The 12208-nt window shown below is 38.1% G+C and overlaps 1 protein-coding gene across 1 annotated transcript in view; it reads left to right on the top strand.

The window, feature by feature from the left end:
- Positions 1 to 11818, top strand: part of LOC145996337 (uncharacterized) — a 48393-nt gene extending 36575 nt beyond the window's left edge. The window contains exons 6-9 of the mRNA XM_083132767.1: positions 6138 to 7114; positions 8300 to 8524; positions 9777 to 10028; positions 11538 to 11818. Of these exons, the coding sequence (XP_082988893.1) occupies positions 6138 to 7114; positions 8300 to 8524; positions 9777 to 10028; positions 11538 to 11710 (1627 nt within the window). The 3' untranslated portion in view covers positions 11711 to 11818. The remainder of the gene's footprint in view (positions 1 to 6137; positions 7115 to 8299; positions 8525 to 9776; positions 10029 to 11537) is intronic.
- Positions 11819 to 12208: the final 390 nt, after the last annotated feature.

Raw genomic sequence — 12208 nt, 5'->3', positions numbered from 1 at the left:
GCCAATTTGAGGCTAAAAATTCCTTTTTTTCTATTGATGGTTTCCAATTGGTTTCGACTTTGTGTTTTATTCGAAAGTTTTCCGATATAAAAGACTAAATAAAATATTTTGGCTTTCTAATTGCTAACAGTTCCTCAATTACTGTCCAGCGCTTCACTTATTATGCTTTGAAAATAACCCAGAGCTCACCACGAGGAGGTGGCTGGACTGCGAACTCCACCCAAACACCCACCCAAACTCTGTTGGCAAACATAATTTTACTAAGGGGCAGGCCAAGGTTTTCTTCTAGTTTTCTCCTTGAACTTTATAGTCACTTTTTGTTCGAAATGTCGGCATATGTTCTCTAGATTCCAATTTCGCTTTGATGTAGCCATCACGTGAGCTGGCGCCGAAAACGGAAAAAGCAGCCTCTGTGATGATTTACACAAGTCGCTCCACTCCTTGTGTGTGGCAGGGGAAGTCTTGAATTTCCGCTATTTTTTTGTTTTTAATGTAGTCATCTACTTCTTCATTTGTAATATTATTGGTCAACGGAGGCTCGTGGAGGGAGCATGAAGCCCAATCAACCATGTCATAGTATTGGTCTGCATTAAAATTGATGGTTGGTAAAACAAAAGTGCGAATTCTTTTGCCTTTTTTCAATCCTCTTGCTTTCTTTATTCTTTGCCAACCAAGACTTCTTATTTCTGGGATTTTGTCGGTTATTAAAGCCAGCAGGAGATTTTCAGGATGGGCCAAGAATGCGTTTTGTTGAATGACCCTATTAATCAGATCTCTCAAGTGGTGTGAGAGAAATCGGGACAAGTGGATCAAATTCCAGAGGTGTCGGGTCCGTCAGTTATCGATGGTTCCTTCTTGATCCCAAAGCACACCGGTGCGTAAACCTTCATTATGTAGTATGTGTGGTTTGGGAAGGAACCATCGATAACTGACGGACCCGACACCTCTGGAACTTGATCCACTTGTCCCGATTCTTCTACACAGAAAACATGTCGATGCTTTTGTTCCAAGGTATTTTATAACTCTTGCACATTTTACATATTCATGATATTTTTATCTTCTCAGTTCTTGCCCGCTTGATTATGAATATATGGTTTTTGTCAGTGTGCGAATTAACGCGGCGAGGACTGTGGCTGAAATGAAATTAGTGTCTTGTATATTCTTTTTAGATGGACTTTCATGTTCCAGGAGGGTCGTGACCCCCCTTCCCCCTTGCCTCCCTTCCGGACATATACATGTGTATTAACGTGTTCACAAGAAACTTGTAGTTAGTAAGTCTGAACTTGATAATAGAAATTTGGTGAAGTTTTCGGTGTTACTGGTTCGATATCTCTTTTTGTGTACAAGTTTAGGTTTTCTTAGAAAGTAAATATACTGTTTCTAAATTACGTGCGGAGCCCCCGTGGCGGAGTGCTTAGCACATCGCGCTATGACGCCAGGGTCCCAGGTTCGAATCCTGGCCTGGGCATGGATGTTTGTGAGTGTCCAGTCATCAATTCCATCACTCATCCCCATCTTCGCAAATTAGCCGAAGTGGCATAAGAAGCGAAGTTAAAGCAAATCAATGAATCAATCTAAATTACGTGTAAATGTTATCGTAAGATTTAATGACTTAGGTGAGAATCAATGTTTTAAGGTATTTAGAATCACAAGGCAATAGTTTAGTTTACCGACTGGTAACATATATACAGTAAAATCTCGTTAATCCGGACCCCGATAAGCCGAACTTTGCTTAATTCGGACAGGCAAAACGAAAAACTCAAAAATAAAGCAGAATGCAAGGTTTTAAATGTGACTAGAAGTCAACAAGAGAACTTCCCAAAGAAAAGGCGGTCAACCACTGATGAAATTCTGTTTCCCGCAGACTTTGTACTGTACTGTATAGTGTATTTAGGCCTATGCCCTTTAAATACACCATAATAAACGTGTTTCGTTGCTATAAACGGACTTTTAATGCACTTTATACTGTCCATTTAGGTTATTTCAGTTAATCCGGACTTTCGTTAAACCGGTCAACTTAGCCCCCCATTATTCCGGATTAACGAGGTTTTACTGTACAAATTTCCATCATTTAAAAAAAATCCCAAAATGAAATTACAAATACGCCAATGATGGGCATCCCCCCAAAGCATAATTCACACAGTGCGTCTAGTTGGCAGTAAATGTATTGAGGATATTAATTGGAAAATCTTTTAGATTCATAGAAAATATGTCGATGCTTTCGTCCGTAGATATTTTCTAGCAAAAAAGTAAAAAGTAAAGTGTTCTCCTGTGCATAGCACCACGCCATGAAGGCGTATAGGGGGTGTGGGGGTAACGCCCCACACTTACTTGACCCGGTCGTGAGTGGGGGTGATGTGATCAGCATCACGCCCCTGACCGCCTTTACCCCCCAGGGTTTCCCCCAGGTACCCATGTTATTCGACGCTGGGTAGGCGCCGGGGCCGCTTCCACCGTTAGAAAAGTTCCCGGATTTGAACCGGCCGGGGATCGAACCCGGGACCTTGAGCATGGTAGTCAGACGCGTTACCGGCTGAGCTACCGCGGCCACGATATTTTCTAGCTCTTTCACATTTTAAATAGTGGTGTTAGCATGTCAGTTATTGCTCGATTGATTAAGAATATTTAGGTTTTGTCGTTCTCAGTGAGGAAACTCGAAGTCTGACTTTTGTTTAAAGACTCGTTGCGCAAGCTTCATCATTTATTAACTTCCACGACAGCAATTTCCATGAAGTGTTCATCGATTCTGCAGTTTTGTGAAGCGAAACTCGGGAAACAAGTTTAGCACAGTGCTCAAATGCAGGATATGCTTTCTCGGTTTTGTATTTTATATACTGAACGGCGACGACTTATATGGGCCTGAGGTGCTCGAGCCCACCCAATAATTTGGCTGTTGGTTTGCGCTTTAGAAAACAAAAAGTTTCATCATTATACGCCTAAGAAATTCTCACAACTTAATTACTGTTATCAAAATATTTCATAATAATTTGATACATCTTCAATAAGATACGTTTCAGTGTCTATATTATTTACACTACCTAAGGTCACATTGTTATTAGGAAATTAAGGGAGGATAAGGGCTTATAACAAGGGTGACACACTAAAGACTCTTAAAGTTGGCAGGGTAGAGCACCAGAAATACAAAATAAGCACTAATAGTGATGAACATCAACAGATTTCTTCATTATTTCCACGGATTAGGCACTCAAAAAATCAGTTATCTTCGAAATAGGCACTTATGGCTAAAATAGACGAAAATAGCCAATTCTACGTGGATGTATTACTCACAGAAATGGCTTGAAACAGTTTTTTAACGTAAAAGCCTACCTTTTTTGGCCAAGAAACAGAAAAGCATTTCGGAGCAAATCCTGAGCCTACTTATGCATAAATTAGAAAACGCATCTCCGAGTTCAGCTCATCTAAGTTGGCGCGCCACTCTTACAGGCGTAGGTCTTACATGTGAGTAATACAATGCCTTGATTATAACACCATTAAGCCTTGTTTCCATGATATGAAAAACTCAATATGCTGACCAAGGCAGTAATTTATTTTATTATAAATCATAAACTAAACGTAACGTTTCAAACTTCTAGCAAGGTCTTCTTCAGACTCTGCACCAAGTACAAATGTAACAAGGTACAAGACAGGACGATATATATACACAAACATTACTCCCCTCCAGACTATTAGAAAGTTGTTCTGGAACATTCTAGCAGATGGCTTTCCCTTGTCAACTGTACTTTCACCTAAAAGGCTAAACATATTTACTTCCATCTAGAATGTGGTTGGACTCTTTATCTCACGCTCTTTTTCGTTCTTTCTTCTTCCTTCTTCTCTCCTCTTTCTCTCTTGTCCTTTCCACTCTTTCTAACACCTCCTTCCATTTTTTGTTTAACTTCAGTCCCCCATTCCAGTTCATTGTGTCTTCTTCACCTCTCTTCTCTATTTCCTTGGCCTCCTTCCATTTTCTCAGTAGTATTCTCTTCTCCCTTCCTATCTGCTTACCCTCATCCCACTCTATGTCATGTTCTGTTTCTATCGTTGTTTAAATATCGCATTTCTCTCTCTCTTAAGTCGTACATCATCCCTATGTTGTTTCAACCTGTCTTTCAACCTCTTTTTCGTTTCTACTATGTACACACTCTGACATTCTTTACATTTCACTTCGTAGATAATCCCTTCCTCTTCCTCTTCTCGGTTTTCCTTTTTCTTGTTTGTATTCTTCGCTATTCTAATAGTCTGGAGGAGAGTAATGTTTGTGCATATATATCGTCCTGTTTTTGTACCTTGTTACATTTGTACTTGGTGCAGAGTCTGAAGAAGACCTTGCTAGAAGGTTGAAACGTTACGTTTAGTTTGTTTTATAATAAAATAAATTACTGCCTTGGTCAGCATCTTGAGTTTTTCAATGCCTTGAGTACTTCGTGTTTTGGAATTCTCTTCCCTTTCTAGGATTGAATCCTACATTCCAAAATGCATTGCTAATTACAGTGTTGATGCGCTTAATGAAACTAAGATTATATTTTTTTAGATTTTAAATATGATTCCCACATCCTTTACTGAAAGCATGTAATTCGAATATTTTCCGAGGGCAAAGATACCTTGGCTTTATAGGAAGGGGCGAGACTGCTTGATTATAGGTTGCAGGAAGCCCACTGAGAAGGAGGGGGAGACACGAAGGAGAGAGAGAATGGAGAGAGACAGGAAGTCAGAGGGATAGAATGAAAGCCAGAGAAGGGGAAGAAGGAATCAGGCATGATAGAAAGAGAGAGGATGAAACGGAGGGACGAGAGAGGGGGACAGAGGTGGAAAGAGAGGGACAGAAAGAAGATGTAAATGAGGTATAGTGAGAAATAAGGAGAAAGAAAGAAAGATTGAAGAAGGAGAGGTGGGGAGAGAAAGAGAATGAAGGGGAGGGAGGAGAAAGAGGGGAAAGAGGGGAGGGAAAGAGGATGAAAGGGAGGGAGAAAGGGAAGAAAGATAAAGGGGTGAAAGAGAAATGGAGAAAGAGAGAGGGAGAGAAAGTGGATGTAACAGAGGGAGACTGGAGAAAGCAAGAGACAGGTGAGAAAAGAGAAAGACGATTAAATGGAGAAGAAGAAGGAGAGGAAGTAAGTATAAAAGGATAGGGACAAAGAGAGATAAGAAAAGAAAGGAGAGAGAATGATAGAAAGAGGGAAGATAAAAGGGAGAGAGAAATAGAGGGAGAGGCAGAGTTGGAGAGAGGATGAAAGAGGGACAGAGAGCGAGATGAGGAAAGAAAGAGAGGACAAAAGGGAGGAAGGGGAGAAGATGAAAAAAGAAGGATAGGGAGAGAAAGAGAAAGGTTAAAATGGGGTGAATTTCTTGAGCTGTAGAAGTGTCGGTACTTCTGGAGAAGAAAAGTCGTCTTCGCTTCCCTTTGCAGCTACACTTAGCGTGGGGTAGCAGAAATAAGCTACGGAGTTTTTTAAACCTCCACTTTCTCGTTACTTTCCGTGAGTCTTCGGGAAATCTCGCCAATGGGACCATGTGTATTATCGAAGTCAGTCACATCCTCATTCCCAAGGCAAGAACTTGCTTCGTGCGTTGTATCGAACAGCTGAAAAGATAAATTGATCAAATCCTATTCCTCCACACTGGGTTTTCATGAGAGTTCTCTTTGGAAATCATAAATAATTGTGAAAAATCTTAAGTTTCCAGTCAAAGTGACCCTCAAAGAATTCTAATGGCGTCTTATGATAATAGCAATTTAAAAAAATGAAAATTTTCAGTGTCTGCAAAGCACCGTATGGCAGTGAGAATTTCGGGTGGTGGGACCTTAAGCTGTTTTAAAAAAATGAATAGTGATTGCTTCAAAACATCGTATTTTTCGCCTACACAATTGATAGAAAAGCTGGGGAAGGGGCAATTATAAAAAATACAAAATAATACAAATGGAGTGTATTTGTAGGGAAAATAAGTATGTAGGACAGTTTCGACGTTAGTAACTTTCCTATTTAATGGACGGTTATTATTTTTTCAGATAACATCATTTCAACTGCAACTCCAATGTCTTCAACCCTAATTGGACGCGAAATTACGTCAGAGCCAAAACCGAACGGCAACTGTGGAAGTGTAGATACTCGCTCTGTCAAACTTCAGTGGTAACTGTGAAGCAGCTGTACTCTTGTGACTCACAACTTCATCATACATTTTGCAACAGTGACAATGTCAATCCTTGGGACCTGTCTGCTTATCATCACCACTTTCATTGTGGGTTCTGTTGGATTACTTTACTGGTTCATCAATTACAGATACAGCTTTTGGAAAAGTAAAGGATTGCCTTACTTGAAACCAAGTTTTCCTTTCGGCAACTTCAAGGAATTTTTCGTGCAAAAGATTCACATCAGCGTACAGGCGAAACAACTCTATGACAGATTGGCTGGTCACAAATATGCAGGGTTGTTTCTGGAACACAATCCTTTCTTAATGATCAGGGATCCAGAAGTGATCAAAAACGTTCTGGTAAAGGATTTCCACCATTTTGAGGAGCGTTCGGTGTTTGTCAATGAAGAGGCGGACCCTTTGCAGGCAAAATCCTTGATATCACTGAACGCCAAACGCTGGAGGCACATGAAGATGAAGTTGACTCCTACCTTCACCTGTGGGAAGATGAAGAGCATGTTTCACTTGGTGTCTAGCTGTGCTGAGGATCTGCTGAAGTTTCTGGAACCATCAGCGAAGGACGAACAGGTATTAGAAATCAAAGACATAATGGCCAAACACACGACGGATGTTATAGGATCATGTGCTTTTGGAATCAACACAAATTCCCTGACCAATGCTGACTCAGAGTTCAGAACCATGGGTAGGCAGTTTGTGTATGCTCCAGGTCTCCTCAGGGCGAGCAAGTGGGCAATCATTATGTTGTTTCCAGATTTGTCGAAGTCTCTTGGACTAAGCTCCACGCCGAAAGACGCGACGGAGTTTTTCAGGAGGACACTGAGAGAGACGATGGAGTACAGGGAGAAGAACAACGTTGCCAGGAACGACTTTGTGGACTTGCTGATTCAGCTGAAGAACAAGGGGAGAGTTGAGAGTGACGAACCAGAGGAAGAGCATGAAAACAACATGGAAGAGGATTCTCCACAAGGTATTGTAGTTTTAAAGCTGTATAGGTGCATAAGATTGTCGCGTAACTCACTGTTTCCCAAACAAAATTTGGATATTAGTAAATGGATATTTGTTCAGTCGCGAACAAATGTGCATTAAAGTTCTGTTCGCGCCCGTTTACTAACAGAATCATTTATCCTCGTTCCGGGACGTAATCCGTAGCTTTTCAGGATTGAGCCCTGGGATACACAAGGGGGGAGGGGGGGTGATAGGGCTATAGCCCCTCCCTATATTTGTGAATCAACAATTTCATACGAAAATTGACTCTCTATACAAAAGCTTATTACCGTTGATGCAAAACACTTATTATGGGCTAATGAATAAAATGTACCGTTGATACAAAAACTTATTATGGACTAATGAATAAAATGTACCGTTGATACAAAAACATATTATGGACTAATGAATAAAATGTACCGTTGATACAAAAACTTATTATGGACTAATGAATAAAGTGTACCGTTGATACAAAAACTTATTATGGACTAATGAATAAAATGTACCGTTGATGCAAAAACTTATTATGGACTAATGAATAAAATGTACCGTTGATCCAAAAACTTATTATGGACTAATGAATAAAATGTACCGTTGATACAAAAACTTATTATGGACTAATGAATAAAATGTACCGTTGATGCAAAACACTTATTATGGGCTAATGAATAAAATGTACCGTTGATGCAAAACACTTATTATGGGCTAATGAATAAAATAGACCGTTGGTATAAAAACATATGTAATAATGAATAATACAGACAGTTCATACAAAATTATTATGGACTAATGAATAAAATAAACTGTTGATACAAAAACCTTTGTATTAATTAATAAAACGGACTGTTGATACAAAAGTCATTTTAGAATAATGAATGAAATGGGCCGTTGATACAAAAAACTTATAATCATTCACATACAGTGGCGACGATTGGGGGGGTGATGGGGGCAGTTGCTCCCCACTATTTGCCACTTTTGCTCCGCACTATGCTAAACCTTATCTACCAAGTCCAAGTAAACTGTCCTTGCACCTCCAGTTTTGGAACACAATCGCCGCCACTGCTCACATAGTATCTAAAATACGAGTCGGTATATCTTATTTCCCTATTAGTTGGTGTTTAGGACGATTCGTATTAACACATTTCACTAAATTCTTTCCCTGTTTCAGAACTGACACATGATGATCTCACAGCACAGGCGATGATGTTCCTCCTGGGTGGTTTTGAGACATCAACAACTCTCATGACCTTCCTCTTGTACGAACTTGCCCTAAACCCTGAAGTCCAGAGACGTTTGCACAATGAGATAGCTGCAACAATGAGAGACAACAATGGATCCTTTACCTACGAAGCAGTATTACACAACATGACTTTCCTGGACAAGGTGGTAGCAGGTAGGAATGTGTGTTTTATAAAAGCCCTTTTTAACACAAAGGTTTTAAGCCCACCTACTCGTACTATACTGCTCCTTTGGTTGATTGAATTGTTGTTTAAGTCCACTTTATGCACAGAAAGGCTAATCGAAACTTGAGCTACAGTTTAAAGTGGGATACGAACCACTATTCCATATGTCTCCACCGGGTATCGAACCCTTCTACTAAAATTGCAGTAGTGTGTTACCAGAATCTGAGTATATAGGTAGAAGAAGGAAGAAGTAAAGAATAGTAAATGAAATAAATAATACAATATGCAGTATGTTCTCAGTAGAAAACAATGTAATTTAAGATTATTCAACTCTGCGTTAAAAAGATATAACATCGTTATTTCAAACTACAAATTATAAATTATAAACTCTCTCTCTCTCTCTCTCTCTCTTTCAATATCTACGTTCTGCTATTAAGCAAGAAAGTCCATTTGTTTATAAATTAACAATTTTTATTAAAGAAGAATAATATAATATTCATTTCTATAGGTGAAACAAATATCACATGCACCAATGCAAAAGAAATGTATTGTGTTTAATAGTTATGAAGTGTACTTTGCATTTCTCATTATTATAACGAAACCACAATTTGTTTTCCAAGAACATGCTCTAACTTATGTTATTTATCATTCTTTATAATTATGAAGTCAAGTTAATCATAAAAACATTATAAAATATGATACCAAGGCCAACATTTCATCGTCAACTACTACGTTAAAATCTAGTTCTAATTACTATTAAATTTTACAAGCAAGTGATTTTTAAAACTGTCACTTAAGAATTACCTCTTCGTGATGACAGCACAATTCCTCCCTTTCGGCTGCAGAACTGATGAGCATTCCAATACTGTACTTGATAAAGAATTCCTTTAATTTCTGGAAATGACAAATTGCGATACAATTGTGGATGTTCTAAACTAAGCACACAACAGAACCTAGCTATCTTGCCTTTCGCGATTCCACGATAATCCTTTCACCTTAGCATCCAGAGAAAATACATAGTTGGAAACAAGAGTTGCCAAATTTAGCTCTTCCCCACGTTATAAATATGCAAGTTTTTAATTTAAGTGTCGTAAAGTAACCGTTGATAACGTTACTACTATGGCAGAAAGTAATTTTGTTACAGTTACAATCCTTCAAAAAGTAACATTACAAATAAGTAGGTACTTCCAAACACTGATTTTCAACAAACATAAACGAACATGCTTTATTTTTATGGACCAGAGACCCTGAGGAAGTACCCCCCACTACCATTCACTGAAAGGATCTGCACCAGAGAGTACACAATTCCTGGAACGGATATCAAGCTGGAGAAGGGAACAAGCATTCATATACCTATCATGGCTTGCCACTACGATCCTCTTTATTATGCACAGCCAGAGAAATTTGATCCTGAGAGGTTCAGCGAAGCCAACAAGAGGAAGAGGATAAAGTACACCTACTTGCCATTTGGAGAAGGTCCACGGATGTGTATTGGTGAGTATATTTGTGTAATGTTTGTATTTGAAACTCAAAATGTTATCTTTGTAACCTCATTTAAGTTATAAAAATATTTTGACGTGAATATTATACTAAGAAAACTGGCTAAAAGTTGCTGATATGAAGTATTAAGAAAACTGACAGAGGTATCCAGTACAGTGAGATACACAAGTATTGCACGGCAGATTGTCCATGGTCATTTTCGTTAATTTTTCTCTTTGCATCCTATGTATTTTTAAGAAATTGATTTTAAAGTCTGTTGTTGCATAGGCTGTTAGCATCTTTTGTTTCAATTCTTGAATTCCGCATTGGATAATACAGGGAGCATGAACGTGGTGATGGACAATTTGCTTGGTAATACTTATGCATCCCACTGTACCACACATACATATTTTGAAATCATAGAGTATATAGTACACTCGAAATTTTTATTATAACTTAGCATTGAGGCAATTCCTTTCTTTATACAACGCATTTGTCCAAGCTAGTATTCGACCGACATTCTTAGATTGTTTGTAAGTAGAATTTTCTATCACTTTGAGTAATTAGTCTATAATTCTTCTAATTAATTTTACAAAAATAAATGCATCACAGTTGAACTGTATAAATTTACACATCGCTGAAGCTAATAAATGCGCTGACTGTACAGTGGAATCCACTAGTATTGCTCGGCAAATTGTCCATGACTATTTTCACTAATTTTTCTCTTGCATCCTATGTGTTCGTAAGCGATGGGTTTTTATGTATGCTGGTGCAGATGTTATCAACGGCTTGTTTGGAGTTTTCTTTTAATTCATGAAGCTCTTATTGGGTTAAATAAAGTGCACGAACATGGTGATGGACAATTTGCACGGTAATACTCACGGATCCCACTTTACATGTTCTGCCTATTCATGTCCATCGTTATTTTGATATTTTTTTGTTATTTTCCGCCAGTCACATACTTGTCTACGTTACTCGTGATAATGAGGATAAAAAGATTGTGAAATAAATGAATAGTCAAATACTAGAGGAGCCACTACTGAAGACAATACCGTTTCATAAACATATGATCTAGTAATATGTAGGAAGAAGAATTTCTAGAGGTGGAATGATCTGAAAATTGCATTTGAATACAATAAAAATACTCCAAATGCTGACATAACCCAATAGAACGTGACGTTTCAATCTTATAGCAAGGTCTTCCTTAGACTCTGAACCAAAGGTTGCTATGAGGTTGAAAAGTCACGTTATGTTGTGTTATTTTACAATAAATTCTGCATTTTTAGTGTTTTATTAAACAAGGCTTAATAGTGTTATCTGTGAATACAAGTTTTCAAAATGTCGGCCAAATTCTAAATTAAGAAAATCTGAGCAAATAACTCTACGCTTAAATCAGTTCCACGAGAATGGATCAAAATGTTTATTAACGGAATGGCTGCCATTTTGGAAAATATACCCTTCACAATTAGAGTAATGCCCTTTCATTGTATCTCTGATCCACTAATGTTCTTGCTTCGTCTGCAGGTCAACGTTTTGCGATGATGCAAACGAAGGTTGGGATTGTACACTTTCTCTCAAAATATGGCGTCCAAAGATGTCCCAAGACTCTTGTTCCCATGGAGTTCGATCCTGCCATTTTCTTTCTAAATGCAAAAGGTGGAATGTGGCTCAAGATTGTCAACAGAAAATCCACTTAATTGGGAACAAACTGTCTGTGATTATGACGTCATTGTAGTGACACATCTACCTCTGTCTTGTGAATCACGTATGACTTTGAATTGTATTGTATTTTTGAGATGTCAATTCTTGTGATTATTAAAAACACTGCGTTTTATATATTGTTCGTAATAAATTTGTACATTTCACAATGTTTCATTTAACTACTTCATTGCAATTGCTTTTTGTAAATACTTACTCATTGTTGCGGGGATTTTTTTTTATTAGCAATATGGTCCCTTTTTTTTAACAACAGTGTTATCTTCTTTTCGTGCAAATATTAGTTCATTTAGCCTAACGAAAATGTTATTAACAAGTGGAAAATTGTCAACACGTTCCTAGAACTGATAATGAAATTGAGCAACGTTATTATTTATCTTCTGAATGATAATGATAACAATTTATAAGAAATAGCTGGTTTAATGGTCCCAAAATGGATGTTAGTAATTTTCTGTACAGCACACACAGGGCCCAGATTT

The sequence above is a fragment of the Lepisma saccharinum genome, chromosome 12 (genome assembly GCF_977018435.1).
Source record: "Lepisma saccharinum chromosome 12, izLepSacc3.1, whole genome shotgun sequence".
NCBI lineage: Eukaryota > Metazoa > Arthropoda > Insecta > Zygentoma > Lepismatidae > Lepisma > Lepisma saccharinum.
The sequence above is the reverse complement of the archived record's forward strand: the minus strand, read 5'-3'. Positions and strand labels throughout refer to the sequence as shown.